Below are 26349 nucleotides of genomic sequence, written 5' to 3' on the forward strand. Positions count from 1 at the left end.
GGAGCTCGGCCGCAGTCGGGGCCGCCTGCGCTCATCAAACGAACACACAGTGAGGCAGAGCTGGACTGGAAATATACTTTATGCCGCAATATGCGTGAATTTCTAAAATAAACCCGGGGTAAGCGAGCATCCATGCCTTAAATGCCACATCTATGTATTGCACTTAAATAAAAGGCGAAATGCGACAAGATTGAGCTCAGGTCTGCAGTGGAGGGAGTGAAGGGGGTTTGGGGCGAGCTGTGGGGACGCTGGATCCAGACGGTTCTGTCGAAAATGTGTTTCTTGTGCTTCCTTTGTTTCTGCTGCGGGATTGTAAATAAGAGCTTGAGCCAAAATGGCGGCCGGAGCCGTTGAGCTGCGTCGAGCTATGAGCTATTGCACTGCGTTTAGTCACACAAATTACACCGTTTTGATCATTTCGGGCTCCTTTTTGGCTTTGTGTCCCTCTTAAGTGCTGTCCTGGTATTTAGGATAAGACATCCGCCTGCGTTTGCGGTGAATGTTTAGCGTCTAAACGAGGATAGTTAGCGAGGTTGAGGCTGTTAGCTAGACAGATTTGAATTTTTTGTAATGACATATTGCGATTTTTATTCACAAAACGCGCGTTTATCTGTCATTTATGTCTGTGTTTCATTGTTTACTGGCTCAGTTGGGGGTTTTACGCAATGTATAGCTTCCTTCAGACCTCCAGTTAGCTGTTTTCTGACCAATGTTTCTGTTTTTTGCCTCAAAAAGGATGTTTCCATACGCACTCTTGGATGTTCATGTGTGTGAATGTATATATATTTATGTCGTTTTCGCTGAAAACCAGACAAGTTGCAGTGCTGCTTGTCATCTTTGTTAATGGCAGCACTGAAACCCAATCTGGCCAACTGATCTCACTGCATTGTTGAGGGTTCTGGCCAATTTGAAATGTAAGGTCTTGAATTCATTAGTCTCATCTTGATGCTCAATGATCAGGTTGCATTGAGGGGAAAAGTCTGCTGGGTTTCCATCAGGAACAATGACATGAATCATTCTTGGGGTTTGTTTGGAAGGGGGCGGCGGTTCATTTGTATTTCATGACAGTCTGCTGAAGAGTTTTGTAGGGCACCTCTGGAGGATTAATTGATCAATTAGGCTTGTAAAGGAGAGATTACAGCAGAGAAACAGACACTGCGGTGGGTTTAAGAGTTGGAGATTGTGTGGGTTCGCTTTAAACATTGTAAATCAGACACCTCAAATGAAGCAAAACCTAATCGTAGAAGATATGCAAACTTATTTTGAAATATTGCATCTTATCTCCTAAAGGTGAAGCCAGAATCTTGCATGACTGGTGCTTTTGTTCAGCTAGACCTCAAATATAGCTTCATCTTTTCTATCTGTTCCTGTGTTTTTCATTTGGTCAGTCTCACGTTATGAATACTGTTCAATAGCACCATTTTTCTGCATCATTGAGCTGTAAATTTCCTCTCTTTAATTGCGTTCGGCATTGTCAGATGCTGTCATTATAGCAGCCGCTGGCCAACGTTTGGTACAGCTCAGTACTTTCGCCTAAAATATATTCGATTCTCATACGCTCGCTGGGAAATGCAGAATTGCTTCATCATCCATGTGCTTGAACACTATTAAGTTACTTACAGCTGAGATTTTTACTCATTGAAGATCCATTATCATCAGTGTAGGTTGTATGTAAAATATAGTTCATCTATTCTGCAAAAACAATAACAACCAGGGAGAAATCAGTGCAGGTCTGGGTTTAGTTTCAACTTTTCTCAATTCAGAAGCTCCTGGAGTTAGTGACACTAGTGTCCTTTAAGTAAACAACTTATTGCTCTTGGTCAAACTTTTATGCACATAACATATTAGGGCTGCACAATATAGGGTATATGCAGAGATAGTGTTTCTTCCCATACTGATAAACTTCCGGTGAACGGTTAATGTGACTTTTTTCCAATTTATACGGTTCCTTTAACAGCATCAATGTTGTAATGTAATTAAAATATAATCACTTTGGCATTCATTTAGTTGCTCAAGCATAGAATGAGACAGAAAGCCGTTTACTCGCACGTGCCCGTCAGAATCGGCAGGCTAGCACAGAAGCTCCATTGAATATACTGGGGTAAAATAAATGCTAAAGACATGGCAGGGGAAAATGTAATTTAATGCAGTGCTTTTTGTACAATCTGAGACCCACTTTATATTGAATATCACTCAGCCAGTGGAGATCGCTGAATTAAAAAAAAAAAACACCTTAAACGTGCCGATTTTGTAATAGCATACAGTTCAGCGGAAGCACTTAACCCGGGTTACTGACAAATTAAAAGCACTTCCACATATACCCTATTGGAAAAAATGAAATTGCGATATGAATATTATTTCCCAAGTTGATTTAACAAACTTTATTTGGGAAGAAATAATAACTTTGCATTTATTGGAAATGTATCTGCATGATTAACAAATTACAAGCTTAAATTAATACAATCGAAGCTGCACTTTATGGACACCCAGTGGTTGAACTAGGTATTGCATTCCTGGATCAAAACAAACCCAAGTCCGGGTTGCCAGGACCAAGGAGCGAGTCTGACGTTTGAGCCAAAAAGCTGATATAAGTAGTGTTCTATATAAAAGCAGCAGCACACGATAAAAGGAATATTTACCGTATTTAAAGGAGTTTTTGTCCTGGAAAACTCCTAGAATTGATATATTAGAAACGGCCTCTATATAGTTATATTCTGATGTCATAGATTTACTGTGAATTAACAAACAGGACATATTGAAAGTCTGTTCAAGTCCACTAAAATGACTATACAAAATTTAGCATTCTAAGCAACTGTAGACCTACACAAATGCCTAATGTTATTATTGTTTTACCATATGTTTGAGAATTAACAATAATAATAGGCTAAACATATTAACCTTTATTTTACATTTAAAGAATCGTGAGAAAATCAGGATCTTGATTTTAAACAAAAAACATCATGATTCACATTTTTGCCAGAAGCGTGCAGCCTTAACACCCACCCAGACAATATATCGCTTCAAACTAGGGTCGTCATGATACTGGAAATCGGTACCAACCAGTACAGAAATTTAAAAAAACGTCCATTTCCTGCTAATATTTAAGCACTGTTGAGCGCGTTGTTAAAGATGTAGTATGTAAGTTTGACACCCAGTGGTTGAACTAGGTATTGCATTCCTGGATCAAAACAAACACAAGCGCAGGTTGCCAGATTGAGGACCAAGGAGCAAGTCTGACGATTGAGCCAACAATACAGACTTTTCATAATTTGGTATAAGGTCATGGTTTCGGTTTAGTTTAAGATAAGAAACTACAGGCAAAATACTATACAAAATGCATACAATATAGGAAATTAAATACTAAAATAAACAGTGCTTTTCGTTTTTTTGATGTTCCAGTCAGTTTTGTTACATAAAAATGAACTGAAAAAAATTGTTTACTAGAATTACTTAATTTTTTTAAAGGTGTTTGCAAACAATTTATATGGGCTTAATATAAACAAACCGATCAAGTTGAAAATGAATACATTTAATTTGTTTGTTTAAATTAAGCCCATATGAATTGTAAACCTTAGAAACATGTAGTAAAACCAGTAAAGTTAATATACAGTAGGGCTGGGCGATAAATTGAAAATAATTGAAATCGGCGTAGTATTGTCACGATTAGGGTTGTAACGGTATGAATTTTTTACGGTATGATAATCGTCTAAAACAATACCACGGTTTGACGGTTTCGCGGTATACGGTATGTTACAAATGTTACAAAATAATAGAACAGTGAAGCAAATTTGACTTTTTCCAAATAATATATTTTTAGTTACTATAAACAACACCACTTACAATGAACAAATAAAAATAAGAAAATAATAAATAATGTGTCAAAGTCCAAATAAACATGGTGCAAATCCTCAGTAAAAAATAGATATAAATATTTACTATACTATAAATAGTTACATAACGAAACTAGATTCAATATGGAACATCCTTAGGTTTTATGTGCCAGCATGGATATGGTTGTCTGTGGATATGGATTTGAAAATGGTTGTCTGCAATGCAGACAAACAGCTGCACCTTCATTTGCATCTTTTGAAAACAGCAAGAGCAGCAGTTCGTCTTTGCTGTGTCACTGATTTGTCATGTTTCTGTGCTGCTGTGCATGCAAAAGTACTTAGTATGAGAATTATTTCATGCAAAACTTTTTTTTTTGCGTTTTATTTAGCCGCGCATAAATGTATGCCTTTCTCTCATTCCGTGTTGTTCAAAAAGCTTGGTCCACAAACAAAAGCGAAACCTATGCTTATTGGTTGTGATATAGCGAGTTTGAACCAATCTGGGCATGGAGGAGGGACAATGCATCAATGTATCATGTCTGGTTTGTCCGGAGACACAGTGACGAGCGTTTCTTTGTCAAATCAGCGTTGTCAAATTTTGATGACGTAACCGCACTGATTCCGGAGCCTTTGAAAGTCCGCGAATGGTATGTGATACAGCACTGGAAAGCTGAGATTCTCTTCTTTATGCCAATCTTTGAAATGTATGAATCGGATCAGCGGATCAAAAGTTATTAAACATTTAAGAGCAATACTTATTTTTAGCCGCGGGCGGCTGTCTCGGTCTTTAAGGGTTAAAACCGTTGATATGCAATTGTTCATGGTATGATAATCGTGCACGTTCAAATCGTGGTAAACCGTCATACCGGTATATTGTTACAACCCTAGTCACGATACTGGAATTCAGTACCAATCGATACTGAAATTTTAAAGACGTCCATTTCCCGATAACATTTGAGCGCTGTTGAGCCCTTTCTTAAACACTGCCGATTTGCCATTGTGTTCATGTGCTCACTCAACAGAAATGACTGGGACTGACCATGAAGGTCATCATTTCACTAGACACCGCTTTTTACTCACCAAGTGTAGCTACAGATACAAGGAAACTGCATCGAACGGGCACATATGGTTCAGCACAGGCACATAACCTTCCCCAGCCTTGTGCCTCGAGACAATCCTGTCTTGTAGGTCTACAGACAATTCCTTTGTCTTCATGCTTGGTTTGTGCTTTGACATGCACTGTCTACCCTGGGCCCTTATATAGACAGGTGTACGCCTTTTCAAATCATGTCCAATCAACTGAATTGACCACAGGTGAACTCCAATGAAGCTGCGGAAACATCTCAAGAATGATTAGTGGAAACAGAATGCACCTGTATACAGTAATCAGCATTTAAAGTGGATCAAAACCTTTCATCAAAGTTGTCCTAAAACTATTGAACACCCATTCTTGTCTAATTCTTAATAGTTAAAAATAATGTTTGGATCCACTTCAAATGTTGACTACTGAACAGCTGACCTTGTTGCAGAAATTAACAACTAATATTGGTTAAAACTACAAATTGTGTGTATTTTATTTGTGGCCAAATTGGTTACATTTTCTTGAAATGTAGTCACATGTCTTTGTGTTTTCCGGTAAATTCTTATCCCAACTTGACATTGTTGCGTTGTGACTATTTTTGATTTGCACATTGCAATATTATTGATGCTGAAACCGTATATTGTACAGACTTATAACAAGGGCCAGACTTCTGAGAATCTCCTGAGATTTTTTGCTGTTTTTGCAGATAATCTGTAGAATGATTTTGGGAGAATCATAACTAAAAACTTAATATATGAATTAAAAAAATAATACTTTTCTGTATTTAATGTTAACAATTCAAATCCAACTAGATCCACTTATTTAGTATATTGTTTATTTGTTTGTATTTTTTTATTAGTATTTTTAAATTTATTTTTATTTGTAATAATTTATTTTTATTTATTAGTATTAATTTATTTATTTGTATTTATTTATTAGTAATTTATAATTTTTTTATTTATTTGATGGTCTTAATGTATTTTTTATTAATTCTTTAAGCATTTTGTATTTGTATTTATTTAATAATTTTTTTATTAATTTATTTATTTTATTTATTTAATTTGTATTCGTGTATTTTTATTAACTATTAGCATTTTGTTATTTATTTGTTTTACTATTTTTTTATTAAGAATTTTTTATTTGTATTTATGTAATTTTATTTTGTATTTACGTATTTATTATTTATTTTAGCTTTTTTATTTATAAGTATTTTAATAAATTAATATTTTTTTATTTATTACATTTTTTGTATTTTTATTAATTATTAGTATTTGTATTTATTTTTCATTTTTAATTAATAACTTTTTTTTATTTCTATTTATTTATTGGTATTTTTTTATTTATTTATTTGTATTATTTTAGTATTTTTAATTAATTTATTTTTATTTGTATTTATTTTTATTTATTTACTAGTATTTTTAAATCAATTAATTTATTTTTATTTGCATTTGAGATCCTCCTGTTAAGACATTCAAAGTTTCTCTCCATCTTTATATAAAGGTAATGTGGCAAGTTCTTTTGAAAACTAAAGGCTGACCTTGTGCCCTTGTTCCTGTCTATCTCATTATTTTAATGGGAGATACAGGCTGTGCAATTGCCTTGGTATTATCTGAGTCCAGGTGTGTTGGGAAATAGCAATAAATAGTATTTTTCGATGCATACTTCTCGATTTTACACCTGAAAATGCATTGCACTCGGATTGCACTAGATTGTGTTCATGCGCAATGGACTGTTGTATTAAACATGTTCTGGTTTTGATTCGGTTGGTCGGTCTGGTAGAGCAAATTAGCTTGCCGTGGTCTGGCGGTCTGACGTGTTGTAAGGAAGCCTGGAGCTCCCTGCGCTTGTACTCCTGTTGTGTTGTATAACAGCGTCTGCTCGGCCTCCTGCATAATGCAAGTCTCATGTCATGGCTGATCTGCTCCGCGTTCTCTGCTGTTTGGACTGTTGGGATGTCAGATGCTGATAAACGGATGCACGATTGGTGAAAAAGAGGTCTATTTGCACAGCGCAAACTTTCACAGAGCGTTGAAATTTAAGGCAAGAGACTCCACACTGTGAAAAATATGTTAATTGACAACGTACTTTGTGTTTTGCAAGTGTCTGTTTATTTACTGTTGTGAATTGCATTATGGGATGTCAGTCTCTGCTCCGGTCACTTTTGATGTTGAAAATTCACCTCTACAGTTTTAACAGAGTGACTTTTATTTACATGTCAGAAATAATAAAGAGAGGAATAAGTTTGTTAAATAACAGAAAATGTACTGGTGGTTTATTAGAAGGGTTTTGTAGCATAGTATACAGCACCAACCCAGATGGTATATCACTTCAAACTAGGGTTGTCACGATACTGGAATTTGGTACCAACCAGTATTGAAATTTTAAAAACGACCATTTCCTGCTAATATTTGAGCGCGTTCTTAAAGGTGCAGTATATAAGTTTGACACCCAGTGGTTAAACTAGGTATTGCATTCCTGGATCAAAACAAACACAAGCGCAGGTTGCCAGATTGAGGAGCGAGTCTGACTATTGAGCCAAAAAGCTGATTTAAGTCGTGTTCTATATAAAAGCAACGGCACATGATAGAAGAAATGAAGAGTTTAGATGCAAAACCCTCTAAATCCATCAGAAATCTTTTCTTGTAAATGAGCATTTTCTATCAGGCTCCTCTGATTAGGTTCATAAGTTTTATATTATATGCAATGATAAGGTTATTAGCCAGTAAATACAAAAACTTAAAAAATGTCTCTTTAGACAATTCTTTATTTTTTTTAACGAGGTAGATTTTCTTTTGCGTCAACAACAGCCAAATCCACTTGTGCTTTTTATGCAAAAACCTCTAAATCCACCTATTGAGACAAGACAGTGTTATTAGCTGAAAAATCACCAAAGATGCAACTAGAGATTATTTTACTAAACATAAAACACATTACACAAACCACCTGAAATTAAAAATATATAAATCTGTCAAGTAAGGGGCGGTTCATTCCACTGTGATTAAACCAGGGCAAAAGCAGAAGAAAAATAAATGAATGAAATCTGTCAAGTGTGTGCATTAATCACATTAAAACAGACATTAATTAATAAATCTGAACAATCTGTTGTCATTTCTGATATTTGGGATTTAGATTTAATGTAAGTAGAGCAATGCAAACATTGTAAACTAAGCTTGGTAAAATCAAATAATGTTGTGTAAAACATTATGAAACATCAATATCTGTGCATTGTCCATTAATATAAAAAGCTTATCAGACATACATGTATTATGAAGTAATATAAATAATGTAGTATTAATATTTATCTTTAAAAAATAGCTTAAATTAGCAAATAAAACACAAGGTGGGCCTCCTGGACAAAAAGAGGATGCCTTTCAGACAATTTAAAAAGCTGTCATTCATTCATTCTTACCATACTTAAGATTTTGGTGTCTTGTTTATCCTCTTAGGATTTACATGGGATAAAAAAAAAACGGCATCTTAACTCCGTCTTTCCTAAAACACAGTTGCCGTTTGATGTATAGTAAATCGAACTCGTTTAAAGTAGCGTCGCTGCGCAAATAAACGTTATGTATGTATGTTGCACTGCCGACTGTACATTGTGTTTTCTTTTTCTTATAATGCACAAAATGAGACTAGAATAAATATGGGTTGTACAAATGTTAGATTTCTTCATTTAGCGTTATCAGCCACAGTAGGAGTAACAGTCAATTTTTCTGAATATTTTACCGTTTATTTTTATTCATCTGATTTATTCTTCATTTTTTTTATTTTTTATTTTGAAATTACATCCTCTAAGATCTGCTTGTTAAACCAAAAGTGTCTTGTGTTGCTGTTTTTGTAATAAATAGAAAAAGCAAATTACATTTGTCTCCTCTTTTTGGCTGATCGAAAGAATTGTCGGATCCGTGACTGAAAACCATAATGTGATCCGAACCATGAGATTTTTGATCCGTTACACCACTGCTCAACAACAATATAGCATATTTCCCAGCCCTAATTGTAACTGAAGACATTTTGATTGTTGTAAATCGCGTGAAGTCTGGAGTAAGTACTACTGAAGTAATGATTTCTAAGACTTGAAACAAAATGCTATCAAAAAGTCAAACCCGCCCCAAGATCTCAGTTTTTCAGTGCATGAAAAATTGTTAGACAGTGCCGTGCTTGTTGTGTCTTGCCTTAATGTCAGCATAGTCCAAATTGACCATGTAATTTTTTTAACGAATTAGACTTTTCAGTTTAGTCTGGAGTATTTCACTTCATTGAGTAGTCAGTCAAGTTGTTCAGAGTGACCTTCTGTTATGTTCTGCAGACGAAGGAATGTTGATAACCAAACACTTCTTTGTTCCTTTTATACTGTGGTGTGACAAAGTGTTTGCCCCCTTACTGATTTCTTATTTTATTTCTTATCTTAGCATGTTTGTCACACTTTAGAGGGCCATGAAACCCCCCATTTCAGCAGGGGGTTGTCACACCTCTAGTTTGGAAAAAGTCAGGAAAGTGGGTGTGTCTGGCTCTGTTTGGGTGGGAGTGTCGGGGGAGGGAAAAGGGGAAGGATTTGAATAAAAATGGGAGTGGGCATGCGCTGATTTTCACTGAGGAAAAACAAACACACACGCAGGGGAGAAAGACAGTGGGTTTAATGACGGTAGAATGTTTGATACTGCACGTCGTATACGAGAAAAAAAACCTCGGTAACACGGATGCACACAGTAGGTCAAAGTCGTGTGTGAGTAGATAGTCTTGTCACAAAATGCGGCGAAAATTCAACACGACGGTCGGCAATAGTTTGCTTGCGGTGTTCAGGTATTTACACTCGGAGAGCAGCATATACAGCAGATCTTTCAGCCCATGATATTGCAGTGATGTTAACGTAAACTAAGTAACTTAGAAATCATTTTGACTAAGGTCTGTCTTTAAACACTGAAAGAATACTGCTGACGATACCAACTATAACTTTGCCATCTGAATGAACAAAGAAAGGGCGCTGATCACACACACTTACCAAATCTGTAGAGACAGGATAATCAACACATACTGTAGCTGCGTCTATATTAAAAGGAGACAAGCAGCAAATTCAGATTTCACAATTTCCAGATGAGAAAAGCTCGTGAGTCTAGCAGCGCTCTGATAGAGAGAAAATGAAAACAAAACCTTTGTTGCAGCACATTATAAACACAACACTGACCACCCGTATCTCCAAACAATTCTTATTCTTGTCCCACTTCTTTTGGCAACACAACGTGGCGTCTCTCTGCCGTCTGAACAGGTACTGGTACTGTCTTCAAAGCTAGCATGCATATTAATGAAGTTGGGTTGCATGCATAATAGAGCGCGCTGATTGGTTTAAACCAAGTCTTACTCATGAATCAATGCAACACACTCAGAAACGTAATACGGTACTCCCAGGTACAGACATCCAGTCTACATGCTGGAATACACGTTAAGAGTCCCTCATACACAGTGAGCTTAATATAAAAGCTTATAAATAAGGTAAAACTCTCTCTTTGTTTCCCATTTTCAAAATAAGAGCCCCAAAATACATGCATAGTGGGTTTAATATAAGCTTTTATAAACTTAAAAATAAGGTAAAAGTCTCTCTGTGTTTGTCGTTTTCAAAATAAGAGTCTGACATACATACTTGGTGAGTTTAAAATAAGCTTAGATACAGTTAAAAATAAGGTAAAATGTTTTTTTAGCTACTGATATATATTGAATATAACCATACAGAAACGGTAGTATAGTAATAATAGTAATAATGGTTCATTCTGCTGTGGCGACCCCGGATTAATAAAGAGACTAGGCCAACAAGAAAACGAACGAATATTATACTATATTATATTATACTATATTATATTATACTATATTATATTATATTATATTATACTATATTATATTATATTATATTATACTATATTATATTATATTATACTATATTATATTATATTATACTATATTATATTATACTATATTATATTATATTATATTATACTATATTATATTATATTATACTATACTATATTATATTATACTATATTATATTATACTATATTATATTATATTATACTATATTATATTATACTATATTATATTATATTTTACTATATTATATTATACTATATTATATTATACTATATTATATTATATTATACTATATTATATTATACTATATTATATTATATTATACTATATTATATTGTACTATATTATATTATACTATATTATATTATACTATATTATACTATATTACATTATACTATATTACATTATACTATATTATACTATATTATATTATACTATATTATATTATACTATATTATATTATACTTTATTACATTATACTATATTATATTATATTATACTATATTATATTATACTGTATTATATTATATTATACTATATTATATTATACTATATTATACTATATTATATTATACTATATTATATTATACTATATTATATTATATTATACTATATTATATTATACTATATTATACTATATTATATTATACTATATTACATTATACTATATTATATTATACTATATTATACTATATTATATTATACTATATTATATTATACTATATTACATTATACTATATTATATTATATTATACTATATTATATTATACTGTATTATATTATATTATACTATATTATATTATACTATATTATATTGTACTATATTATATTATACTATATTATATTATACTATATTATACTATATTACATTATACTATATTACATTATACTATATTATACTATATTATATTATACTATATTATATTATACTATATTATATTATACTATATTACATTATACTATATTATATTATATTATACTATATTATATTATACTGTATTATATTATATTATACTATATTATATTATACTATATTATACTATATTATATTATACTATATTATATTATACTATATTATATTATATTATACTATATTATATTATATTATACTATATTATATTATACTATATTATATTATACTATATTATATTATACTATATTACATTATACTATATTATATTATACTATATTATACTATATTATATTATACTATATTATATTATACTATATTACATTATACTATATTATATTATACTATATTATATTATACTGTATTATATTATATTATACTATATTATATTGTACTATATTATATTATACTATATTATATTATACTATATTATACTATATTACATTATACTATATTACATTATACTATATTATACTATATTATATTATACTATATTATATTATACTATATTATATTATACTATATTACATTATACTATATTATATTATATTATACTATATTATATTATACTGTATTATATTATATTATACTATATTATATTATACTATATTATACTATATTATATTATACTATATTATATTATACTATATTATATTATATTATACTATATTATATTATACTATATTATATTATACTATATTATATTATACTATATTATACTATATTATATTATACTATATTATACTATATTATATTATACTATATTATACTATATTATATTATACTATATTATATTATACTATATTACATTATACTATATTATATTATATTATACTATATTATATTATACTGTATTATATTATATTATACTATATTATATTATACTATATTATATTGTACTATATTATATTATACTATATTATATTATACTATATTATACTATATTACATTATACTATATTACATTATACTATATTATACTATATTATATTATACTATATTATATTATACTATATTATATTATACTATATTACATTATACTATATTATATTATATTATACTATATTATATTATACTGTATTATATTATATTATACTATATTATATTATACTATATTATACTATATTATATTATACTATATTATATTATACTATATTATATTATATTATACTATATTATATTATACTATATTATATTATACTATATTATATTATACTATATTATACTATATTATATTATACTATATTATACTATATTATATTATACTATATTATACTATATTATATTATACTATATTATATTATACTATATTACATTATACTATATTATATTATATTATACTATATTATATTATACTGTATTATATTATATTATACTATATTATATTATACTATATTATACTATATTATATTATACTATATTATGTTATATATATATATATTATATTGAATATTTAGATTTAGCTACTGATGACTCGGCTGGTCCAGCTGACGTAGAACATGGTATGCAGAGGGCGTGCTAATTAACAGTCCCATGTGCAACGCAACAGTCTATTTTGTTGTGATAGGCCTGTTTTTCACTGGGGTTTCACACTCGTGGGATTTACATGAGAACCAGGAAACAATGGTGTTTGAGCCTATGATGTTACGGTATGGCCATTTCCATATACGGATCTCTTATAATTCAACTGTGCCTAGGTTTGCCCAGATTTTTACTATATGGCACCTTTAACCAGGTTGGATTTGATTGGGAGATTGTTCAGCTCATAATTTCCGATGTTCTTTAATTTCTGTTTTTTAGGTTGCTGAAGCCCTTCGGAAGCAGGTCTGGATCAGTACCGTCTGCGCGGGCCCTAAGTGGGCTGGCACGACCCGTCCTGAACACCCCCGAGCGTCAGACGGGCATCGGGGACCACATTACATGCCGGCGATTTTTCTTTTCTTTGATTTCCCCCTTTAGGTTTAGCTTTCTTCTTTCCCCCTGGAAGCTCTTTGGTCGATCGAGAAGAGCAGAGGAGATTTTCCCCCTAGTGTGGCAGCCGGGCTGCTCCTGCACACACAGATGAATGAAGACCCCATTCGGGAAGAACGCGGCCCAGAGACCCAGAGCTGATGCAGGTCAGAGCCTCTCTGGAGCGTTGATTCAGGATCATCATCATCATCTCGCATCTGTGATTAATATTTGTGCTCTCTGTGATTGAAGGGCATCCTGGTGTCTCTGCAAATATGATGAAGAAAAAGAACTCTCATAAGTAAGTCTCATTATATTATATTATATTATACTATACCATATTATATTTTTCTATATTATATTATACTATGGCGATGCAGTGGCGCAGTAGGTAGTGCTGTCGCCTCACAGCAAGAAGGTTGCTGGTTAGAAACTCGGCTCAGTTGGTGTTTCTGTGTGGAGTTTGCATGTTCTCCCTGCGTTCGCGTGGGTTTCCTCCGGGTGCTACAGGTGAATTGGGTAGGCTAAATAGTCTGTAGTTTACAGTACATACAGTAAATTATATGAGTGTGATAGTGTGTGGATGTTTTCCAGAGATGGGTTGCGGCTAGAAGGGCATCCGCTGCGTAAAAACATGCTGGATAAGTTGGCGGTTCATTTCGCTGTGGCGACCCCGGATTAATAAAAGGACTAAGCCGACAAGAAAACGAACGAATATTATATTATATTATATTATATTATATTATATTATATTGTATTATATTATACAATATTATTTTATATTATATTATACTATATTATGTTAATTAATATTATACTATATTAAATATATATATATGTATGTATGTATGTATATATATATATATATATATATATATATATATATATATATATTTATTTATATATATATATTTATTTATATATATATATATTTATTTATATATATATATTTATTTATATATATATATATTTATTTATATATATATATTTATTTATATATATATATATATATTTATTTATATATATATATTTATTTATATATATATATATATTTATTTATATATATATATTTATTTATTTATATATATATATATATATATATATATATATATATATATATATATATATATATATATATATATATATATATAATACTATATTACATTATATTAAATTATACTATATTATATTATAGTATATTATTAGGCAAGTTATGGGAAAATTCACAGATTTTTAGCCCATCATTGAGTCTCTTTATTTTCTTCTGTAAATGTGTGTAAATTTTTATTTATTTTATTTTTTTATCTTATTTCAGTAATATTATTGACTAATTTCAAAAATGTTCACATGATTTATTTGCAATATAGTTTGTAAAGTATTATTTTCTATCTTTTAATTTATATATTATATGAGAGACTTGCTTTGTTTAGCAAATAAGAGGATCTTGTTGGATTTGCATTGTACACATTAAATAAAAGTTTTTTTTTAATTTCATATATTAAGTTACGATACTCCCAAAACCACTCCGCATAAATCGCAGATTTTTTACAAAATTCTATGCAGAAATAGCAACAAATGTCTGCAGATTCTGCCTGGCCCTAGTTATGGGCTAGTTGATGCATTATTATTATGTTATCGAATTAATTAATTAAGGCTGACAATAATTTTATTGCAAGTTAACACAGTATTTTTATTACTTATTATCACTTTAATATTTATTATTATTCCACTGCTCACTGGTTCTGATTTATACACTGTGTTCTGAACACACACAGAGAAACCACTGTTTCTCTGTGTGTGTTCAGAAGCATGACAGAACCCGCTATTAAAAACATGAATGACTCAAACATACATCAATGAATGATGCACATCCCGTGCTGCAAACATTAAATCACAGCACATGCTTTTAGTCATTTTCATGTGAAACTAAGCTTTGCAGAGCAACAAATGTGTACAACTGTCACTTTCTATAACAGAAATGTATCTATTTTTTTTTCCTGAGGGGTGATGTTGAATTAAATTGATGATGTTGAAATGTTGAATTGGCATACGTCCCGGAGACCGGATGTTCCCCACCCCTGCCTTAAGGGAACAGTTCACTCAAAGATTAAAATATACTCACTATTTACTCACACTTCACTTGTTTCAATACTATAAAAGTTATTCAATTATATTATTTTTATGTTCATTAAAAAAAAAAACTCATAATGTTTGAAATAAGTGAAGGGTGTAATGAAGATGCTAAGTCATTTTAGGGTGAACTATCTCTCTAAAAATGCATGCAGATGATAAACGTTTACTCCATTATGATTAAACTCTGTATCAAACTATAATCTCAACATTGCATTTCCTGTGATGTGACTTTTACGGATGCACACATTGCAATATCAATGCTGAAATTATATTTTGTGCAGCCCTAACTTGACTATAGGTCAGTTGTATTTACTTCTATGCTGTCCTTGGCCTAAAACTTGCTCTCACATTGTTAGTGCTGCGTCAGCATTGTCAAAATCAATTTTACATAGATATAAAAGCAAACTCAAACAAAATAGATTGTTGCGTGTTCTTTGATATGCTGTAATAAATTTGAACGTCATTGTTTTTATTATTATTTACCCTGTATGTGTAGACATTACATGAAACATTACGTCATGAAAATGTACTTAAAAGTTCTGGAAAACTCTTGGAGTTTAAGTAGTAAAAATTAGTGAATGAACCCTGCTATAACTTATACATGTGTGATGACGATACATTTGTCTAATCTAGTCTCGTCTAATGTAAAATGCTGATTCGTGTCTGCTCTGATCTTCTGTCAGGAAACACAAAACCAGCGTAGGCCCCACTAAAGCCGTGGCTCAGCCCAGGAGGAACATTGTGGGCTGTCGGATCCAGCACATCTGGAAGGAGGGCAGCGGCGCTGCGTCCCAGTGGAAGGGCACCGTTTTAGACCAGGTGCCCGTGAACCCCTCGCTCTACCTGATCAAATACGACGGCTTCGACTGCGTCTACGGCCTGGAGCTGCACAAGGATGAGCGGGTGCAAGGCCTGGAGGTCCTGCCAGACAGACTAGGTACATCATTCGGGTCACTGAGCGCAGGATAAAAGCTGATAGTATTCGTGCGTTGCTGGTTCGAGTCCAGGCTGGGTCAGTTGGCATTTCTGTGCGGAGTTTGCATGTTCTCCCTTTGTTGGCTCCAGATGCTCCGGTTTCCCCCACAGTCCAAACACATGTGCTTTAGGGGAATTGGGTAAGCTTAATTGGCCGTAGTGTATGGGTGTTTCCCAGTACTGGGTTGCAGCTGGAAGGGCGTCCGCTGTGTAAAACATATGCTGGAATAGTTGGCGGTTCATTCCACTGTGGTGACCCCAGATGAATAAAGGGACTAAGCCGATGAATATAGGTGGATGGAAACTTGGCTAAAACTCCTGTCTCTGCTGCTCATTGTTTTGTCTTCGGTGTTTCAGCTTCGACGCGCATCAGCGACGCTCATCTGGCCGACACTATGATTGGCAAAGCAGTGGAGCACATGTTCGAGACGGAGGACGGCACCAAGAACGAGTGGAGAGGGATGGTTCTGGCCCGAGCGCCCATCATGAACACATGGTTCTACATCACGTATGAGAAAGACCCGGTGCTCTACATGTACCAGCTGCTGGACGACTATAAAGACGGAGATCTGAGGATCATGCCGGACTCCAGTGAGTGTGTTCGTCTGTGCTGACACACTGCAAAATCTGTGCTCATATTCACAAAACATTTTATGACTTAAGCCCCGGTCAGATCACAAAAGTCACTGTCAGATTATGTGTATTTTGTTTTGATTGAAATCTTGACTTGAGGGTAATAAATGTGTCAGACTCCACGTTCCTTCATGATCAGTCATCCCGTGACGTCAACAATGAGCGATATTTCCCAAAGCAGTCACAAGTGTTGCTAGAACAATATTTCTTTTCCTAATTTCAATGTTTGTTTGTTTTTTAATCTTATTTCAATCTCATTAAACACTGATGCTTGGTGATAACTAGGCTATAATAAGGACATTCATTACAACATGGATAGGATCAAACGTACAATTGCTTTTTAATATTTAGATATTTTATCTGAAATCTAAATGTATATGTTCCTGCTTATTAAACACTGCCTCGCCTGAACTTCCATGAGTGAGACAGAGAAAATTAAAGCTAATCAGCAACTAGGAAAACTAAAATGTTCAAGACAAAATCTTTAAAATAATGACATAATGAAAAAATGTGCAAACATATACACAGCTTCACTGTGACAACAGTCACAGTGAAGCATTCAGTAAATCCTTACTTTCCATTAAACAAAACAAATCATCCACCCGTATAGTTGAGTAGTGGATGGGCACAAACTAAAATATAATTTGTATATTTTTCTTGAAAAAAATAATATTTTTGAAAAAAATTAATTTATTAATTTGTATCTTAATTTTAATGCATCTTTTGACATGAAATTAACCCGAAAATAAATGAAAGAGAATTAGACAATTATAATTTTGAGACCAGGCATGATCAAACCGTCTATACTAGATGTCGAATTGGACATTCCAGGTTGACTCATTCGTATCTACTCAATAACGAAGACCCACCTAAATGTAATTGCTGTCAGGCTGCTCTTACTATCCAACAAATGTACACCATTTTTATAAGGAGAGCACTTTGTTGGACCTTTTTAAAAAGGTACGACCAGGAAGAATCTTAAATTATTTATCAAACATTGAACTGAAAAATCATATTTAACTTTGAATATATATTTTTATGTGAATTTTATTTATTTATATTTTACATATTGCTGTCGCCTCACAGCAAGAAGGTCGCTGGTTCGAACCTCGGCTCAGTTGGTGTTTCTGTGTGGAGTTTGCATGTTCTCCCTCCGGGTGCTCCGGTTTCCCCACAGTCCAAAGACATGCGGTACATGTGAATTGGGTGGGCTAAATTGTCCGTAGTGTATGAGTGTGTGTGTGAATGTTTCCCAGAGATGGGTTGTGGCTGGAAGGGCATCGGCTGCGAAAAAAAACTTGCTGGATAAGTTGGGGGTTCATTCCGCTGTGGCGACCTTGAATTAATAAAGGGACTAAGCCGACAAAAAAAATGAATGAATGAATGAATGAACTTTTTATTGTAATACGAATTTGTTTTTAGCATGTAATTTTTTTATGTATGTGAGCAATTCCAGCGTTATGGATGTGACATTTGCAGTAAAAACTCAGAAAACATATGGTAACATTATATTGAAACATCTGTTTATATTTTCCAAAACAACTCACCACAGAGTTATAGGGTCAGAAAAATATCAATTTGTAAACGTGTTTTATATTTTAAATGAGGAAAATAAACATGCGTTATGGATGTGACAACAAAAGTTTGCGAATTTACAGTCTACAACAGACTGTGTAGAAATTCAGTCAGTTAAACTGCACACTCCAAAAGAAACAATGCTAATCAAACAGGTATGAGTCGGCTCACTATAGAATTAAAATTATTGATTTTATTTTATTTTACATTTTTGCATTTATGAGGAAAAAGTGCCGTTATGGATGTGACACTTTTTCCGTTATGGATGTGACAGCTGTGAAATTGCCACTTGTGTGATTTTGGCAAATTAAATATAATAGTTTAAAATACTGACAGATACATTTATGAGTATTAAAAGTAGTGTATTTATTTAAAGTAGTGTAAAATACTTGCTAACACAAAAAATGTAGAAACTGTTTCTCTATTTTGGTGAAAACTAAATGATTTTTTTATGGCAAGGTTGACATTTGCATGGAATTGCTCATGTCCATCTTGCCATGAAATAGCCATAAGTTGCTCATGTGGCAATAAATAAATAAATAACTCGAGCATTTCTCATGCGAGATTGCCGCATGACTAATATGATTCTGCAGATGAATAAAATATCGCAAATTGAAAATGGTTGGTCAGTTTATTATGCTACTGTAAGTAGTGTTTATTCAGCAATAGTTCTCCAGTACCGATAGCAGAACCAGTAACTTCAGAGCTTATCCATACTTAAATGTAGCACCGATAAAGTACCAAGTTTCGGTACCTTCCCTAGTCATGAGGCGTCGCAGGCATGGTATCGGTTGTCGTGAACTACGCCACATTACATAAGAAGAAACAATTGAACCTTGTATTACGACACCCTTTTGACGTTTACGAATCCCCACAGCACCCTACGTCAAGGAAATCACAACAAATTCATGTGATCTAACCGGGGCTTAAGAGTGCTCACACAGACGTAATCATAGGATTTAACTGAAAACAAACAGGAAGTGCATTTTCAGATCTTAATTAAAGATTACAAGGGCAAACTAATGCTTTTTTAATGACATGCACAGATTAATTATTTACCCCAAAACTAGCAATATGAGCTAGCAACATCAATATTGTTGGCTTTGATTTTTTATCTGTACATATGTATATACCCTGTTCAAGAGCGCTGTGTGTGTGTGTGTGTGTGTGTGTGTGTGTGTTCCAGACGACTCTCCCCCAGCAGAGCGAGAGCCCGGAGAGGTGGTGGACAGCCTGGTGGGCAAGCAGGTGGAATACGCCAAAGAGGACGGCTCTAAACGAACTGGCATGGTCATCCATCAGGTGGAGGCCAAACCCTCCGTCTACTTCATCAAGTTCGATGACGACTTTCACATTTACGTCTATGATCTGGTCAAAACATCGTAGGCAGCGGGGAAAAAAACAAGGAGAGGGAGTGTTCGAGTAATCATGTGATCCACACAAACGTTTTTTGCCAAAAGTTCTCTCAAACATTTCTCGTAACATCTTTTTTGGGAACGGAACGGTGGATGTTTCGCTGGATTACCGCTAGTCAAGTGTCTCTTATCGTTGTAGGATGAACGGACATCACGCATCCCCCGACATACACATCGCTACATATTTCAGAGGTTCGTCTTCAGCATTTCCCATTGCTTTCCGTTATCACACACACACACATGCTTGCGCACGCAGAGTCGTGTTGGTGACTCGTTCATCAGTCGGACTGTTACAGCTTCCCAAATGATATCCAAGCTAGTGTTTGCGGTCCTGAGGACGAAATGAAGCAAACCTTAGGAGCACATGAGGGTCCATGAAAAAAGGCGAGCTGAGAGTGTGTGTGTGTGTTTTAAAGTGCCAGGAGGAGGAGGGCAGGAAAACGTTCATGTGCTTTACTGTTTTTGGTGAATCCCTCCGTCTTCTGGCGCACACCAGCTCCGCCGTCAATGACGTCGTGTCAAACCCCATTTTTTTAATGTATTTTTGTTTTCTACTTTTATTTTATATCAATATATCTATATATATGTACATGTATCACCACCACGAGAAACGCTAAAGCAGCCTTCATTATTTCAAGCACTAAATTTAGGGTTTTTTGTTGTCCTTTGTGCTCCCCTAACTTGTTTTTTAGCAATTTAAAGGGTTAGTTCACGCAAAAATGTCAATTTACTCACTATTTACTCGCCCTCAAGTGGTTAATTTTATTTATTTTTTTCTTCTGTTGATCACTAAAGAATATATATTAAAGAAAGCTGAAAGCCTGTAACCATTGACCTCCACTATGGAAGTCAATGGTTACCGGTTTTCTGCCTTCTTCAAAGTATCTTCTTTTGTGTTCAGCTTTGAACCATCAAAATAAGTAAACAAAGACAAGATATTCCATTTTGGGGTGAACTATCCCCTTTACTAACATTTTTGCGATTAAATCTTAGCCAACGGGCTACTAAAAGTGCATTTTCTAGCGTATTATGGTGTAGATAATGGGTTTATAGTGTTTTAACTCAAGATTTTGCCTCGAATATCGCACCCTGGCAAGTATTCAGTGATGTTACACAAAACGAATCGCACAAAGTGTTCAATCACACACACACCGGTTATAAAAGCGCCGACGCAATAAGAAAGACGAGTATTCAGGAGTTTAGTTTTGCACCCGTTGTTTTTCTTTAGATCAGCCTTGGGGAGATTTCTCTGTCGCTTTGCCTCTCTGCGAGCCTAAAACATTTGTGCCTCGATTATTATTACTGACTTTTCTTTTTATCTTTGTGTGTGTGTGTGTTTTGTCTGAAGGTTTGTGTGTCCCCATTAGACCCTGTGTGAAGGCCCTGCAGCTGCATGTGTTTGCATTACGCGTTCGTTTCTGTTTTAACGTTTCACACACTTATACACACACACACACACACACACACACATTCTCAAGTGTCATGAAGCTGTCGTTCGCCAGACGCACAAATCATATTTCACCCCAAAATCTAATTATTTTGCAAATAGTAATACCTCACTGTAAGAATAAATAAACTAATTCAGATTTTCCACATGACATGCATTAAAAAAAGATTCATTCTGGCAACAAAACTGTACATTTCTTACAGGAGTAATGAGAATGAGGGGTTTGACTGTGTTCATTATCTAAAAAAATGGCTACAAGATATTAATGCTTACATACAAATGGCGTGATTAATTATCGAATGCCAAAAAGCTTTAGTGTAATGTCCACACACTTTCTGTTAAATATTAATAGTCCTTGTTTTTGGCATTAAGGAAAATACTGTCAATTATTTTTTTGACATTTAAATACGTTTGACTCATTCTCCATCGCAGCATTTTTAAAATACTTCATATTTCATCCAAAAACCCTTCTTTATGATCAGCAAATAGCTCAATCTTTCTAATCTTTATATTTAAATCATCATTTTTGACGATAATGAAACTATTCTGTTTATTATTTTCCTGAAATTTGCAGTAATGCAGCATTTTTCCGATCTTCATATCTCATTCAGAAACCTAGGAAAAAAGCAAATACTTTCACGTAATGCAGCGTAATCTTGTCCACGCTATCGGCATTAAGCTAAAAATAATTAAATCGACGTTTTTGACATTAACGAAAGTATTCTGTGTGTGAGTTTGAAAAAAACATTTAATGTAATGCAGCGTCAACTTTAATTTAGTCCACATAATCGGCTTAAAGCTAAATATTAGCTATAAATATTTAAATAGTCATTTCTGACATAAAAAATATTTATTGTCAATTTGTTTTCCTTATTCTTTAATGTAAAAATCTACTATAATGCAGCATTTTACAAACACACACTCATGTCTCATCCAGAAACCTTGCAAAGAAGATTTAATGTAACGCAACGTCAACTTTAATTTAGTTCTCTTAATAGGCAGGAAGCTAAATATTAGTTATAAATATTAGTTATAGTCATTTTTGACATTGACGAAGGTATTGTCAACTCTTTTCTTGGCGTTTGAGCACATTTTCCTCATTCTTTAAGGTAAAACTCTACTGTAATGCAGCATTTCTCAAACACACATTCATATCTCATCCACAAACCTACAATCTTCAGCAAATAGCTCAATCTTTCTGTTTTATATATTTAAATCATCATTTTGGACATTAATAACACTATTCTGTTTATTATTTTCCTGAAATATGCAGTAATGCAGCATTTTTACAATACACATTTTCATAACTCATCCAGAAACCTTGGAAAAAAGCAAATACTTTAATGTATCGCAGCGTAATCTTGTCCACGTTATCAGCATTAAGCTAAAAACATTGAAATAATTCTTTTTGACATGAACAAAAATATTGTCAATTATTTTCTTGACATTTTGAGCACATTTTCACTCATTCTCTAAAGTAAAAATGCATTTTACAAACACACACACACACTCATGTCTCATCCAGAAACCTTGCGAAGAAGATTTAATGTAATGCAACGTCAACTTTAATTTAGTTCACGTAATCGGCATAAAGCTAAATCTTTGTTATAAAAATTTAAATAGTGAAATTTGACATTGATAAAAGTATTGTCAATTATTTTAGTCACATTTGAGCACGTTTTCCTCATTCCCCATCATAAAAATCTACTGTAACGCAGCATTTTACAAATATACACACATTCATAGCTCATTCAGAAACCTACAATCTACTTCACAATTGACATATAGCTCAATCTTTCTGTTAACATTATTTTTGGACATTAACAAAACTATTCTGCTTATTATTTTTCTGAAATTTGCAGTAATGCAGCATTTTTACAATACACATTTTCAAATGCAGAAACCTTGGAAAAAAGCAAATACTTTAATGTAACGCAGCGTAATCTTGTCCACGTTATCGGATTAAACCTACGAACATCGAAATCGTTGTTTTTGACATATTTGAAAATATTCTGTGTATTATTTTCCAGACATTGAGCACGTTTTCCTCATTCTCTAACGTAAAAATCTACTAGAATGCAGCATTTTACAAACACACACACTCGTATGTCTTCCAGACACCTTGCAAGGATTTAATGTAACGCAACGTCAACTTTAATTTAGTTCATGTAATCGGCATGAAGCTAAATCTGTTGTATTTAAATAGGCGTTTTTGAAATTAACGAAAATATTGTCAATTATTTTCTTCACATTTGAGCACTTTTTACTGTAGTACAACAATAAATACATGTCGCTCGTAACCCACATTACTATGAAGGATTCTTTATGTACAGTAATGCCTATTACAGTATTGTACAGCCTACCATAAAATAAAAACAAACAATACCCAGCAAACTATTTTGTGTTTAATAGACGTCTAATAGACATCAAAATGTAGACCGTTTGGCTTAAACAAGGCTAAACTTGGGCTGTCAGTGAAAATCTAACAGACGTCTAAGAACAGCCCAAAGCTGGACTAGTCGTCGATTACACAGACGTTATATGTGCAAACAATAACTTCTGTTTATTTGAAGACTCGTCTAGTTTGCGACTATTCTAGGATGTCTATTAGATTTTCACTGACAGCTCAAGTTTAGCCTTGTTTTAGCCAAGACGACTATGTTTAGACGTCTGTTAGACATCTTTTAAAAACAAAAAAAGCTTGCTGGGTATAGAACTACAAAATATATTCACAAAAATGACCAAATTTTGGGGTGAAATGTGACATTAGCGATGCCTTTTCGTAACAATCACCCGGCGCAGTGCATATTCGTGATCTCCATTTCTTATTTTGACCTTAAAACCTTAATACAGACGACTTGCTACTCGTCCCGGGACTCCCGTTCAACGTTTCCCATCCACCGAGAAAGCAAAGGTCGCTATTTTTATTCCCGCCGCAGCTACAGACGGACGACGGACGTGTCAATATGCAAACGGATTCCCCTCAGAAAAGACATCTTCATGGGATTGGCCTTTATTTTTTACATGTACCTACTGTAGTATTGTACTGTGTTTTGATGTCAGGTCGACGTGGGAAATTTAACGCGATTAAAAAAAAAAAAACGACAACGACGAAAACTAGACCGTTCTTTTTGCATGATATGAGTAGAGTTGTTATCGTACGTTAGTGTGACGCATGTGTACCCGTCTTATTTTGTTTGTTTTGTTCATTTGTTTGTTATTTTCCCGCCCTAAATGAAAGGTTCTGTTTATTGTGTTGCTAATCGTGACGTTTCCGTTCTCCGGTTCTGGTTTTGAATCCATTTCGAAGTTAAAAATGACAAAAACAAACGAAAAAAAAAAGTAAACGAAAGTATTTTTTATTTCTGCTATGCTCTATACGAACAAAATGCACTGGTGTTGTGTGTGTCGTGCCAATCCAAGGCAGGTGCCAGTGTTAAACAGCATTTGAGGGATCATATACTTTTTGACACAGTACCACCGTTCTGCTACAGGACGAGATTTATTCGTTTTTTAACGAAGAGTGCCATATTTAACGAAGAAACAGGCCTTATACGCGATTGATCGGGACGGAATCTATAAGCGCGTGCATGACTGAACTAACATATCTAATTCAACCTTGTAGAATTAGAGTAAAAAGTTGCACACGGCGTAGAGAGAATTGAACGTATGGTCCCTTTAAGATGCTGTTGCTATTTAATGACTTTGTATAAAAACGAAACGAAAAAGACTAGAAAAGAATGGAGAAAAATGCAGTGCAATTTGATGATTGTTGCAGATACATGTATAGTTTCATGTTATTTCACGTATGATAAATGGCTTCTATTGGACCGAATCTGTTCTTCTTCTTTTGTTTGTTTTTTTACATGTAGATAGTTCATTTTATTTTCATTTAAGTATAAACACATTTTAAAACCTGTTAATTCATTAAGTAATTTTTATAATTATTATGTAAGTCTATCCTTATAAGATTAAAAAAGTTAATGTGAAATTATACACGCGTGTCTGGATCTTTTGCTAATTTGCTGCCTTTGATTGCACTAATGAATAATAATTCAGATTTGAGTGTCAACATTCACTCACCGACCACTTTATTAGGTACACCTCTCCGACTGCTGGTTAACGCAAATTTCTATTCAGTCAATCACATGGCAGCAACTCAATGCATTTAGGCATGTAGACATGGTCAAGACGATCTGCTGCAGTTCAAAGCGAGCATCAGAATGGGGAAGAAAGCTGATTTGAGTGACTTTGAATGTGGCATGGTTGTTGGTGCCAGATGGGCTGCTCTGAGCATTTCAGAAACTGCTGATCTACTGGGAATTTTCACACACTACCATCTCTAGGGTTTACAGAGAATGGTCTGAAAAAGAGAAAACATCCAGTGAGCGGCAGTTCTGTAGGCGCAAATGCCTTGTTGATGCCAGAGGTCAGAGGAGAATGGCCAGACTGGTTCCAGCTGATAGAAAGGCAACAGTAACTCAGATAAGCACTCGTTACTATCGAGATCTGCAGAAGAGCATCTCTGAACACACAACACAG

At 33.4% G+C, this 26349-nt stretch overlaps 1 protein-coding gene across 1 annotated transcript; it reads left to right on the top strand.

Moving 5' to 3' along the window:
- spina (spindlin a) lies at positions 1 to 25803 on the top strand. The gene is made up of 6 exons (XM_001331747.8): positions 1 to 118; positions 13480 to 13796; positions 13882 to 13930; positions 16446 to 16699; positions 17095 to 17328; positions 20132 to 25803. The coding sequence occupies exons 2-6, from the start codon at positions 13745 to 13747 to the stop codon at positions 20329 to 20331; spliced, it is 789 nt and encodes a 262-aa protein (XP_001331783.2). The 5' UTR covers positions 1 to 118; positions 13480 to 13744; the 3' UTR covers positions 20332 to 25803.
- Positions 25804 to 26349: the final 546 nt, after the last annotated feature.

This window comes from Danio rerio, chromosome 10 (genome assembly GCF_049306965.1).
Source record: "Danio rerio strain Tuebingen ecotype United States chromosome 10, GRCz12tu, whole genome shotgun sequence".
NCBI lineage: Eukaryota > Metazoa > Chordata > Actinopteri > Cypriniformes > Danionidae > Danio > Danio rerio.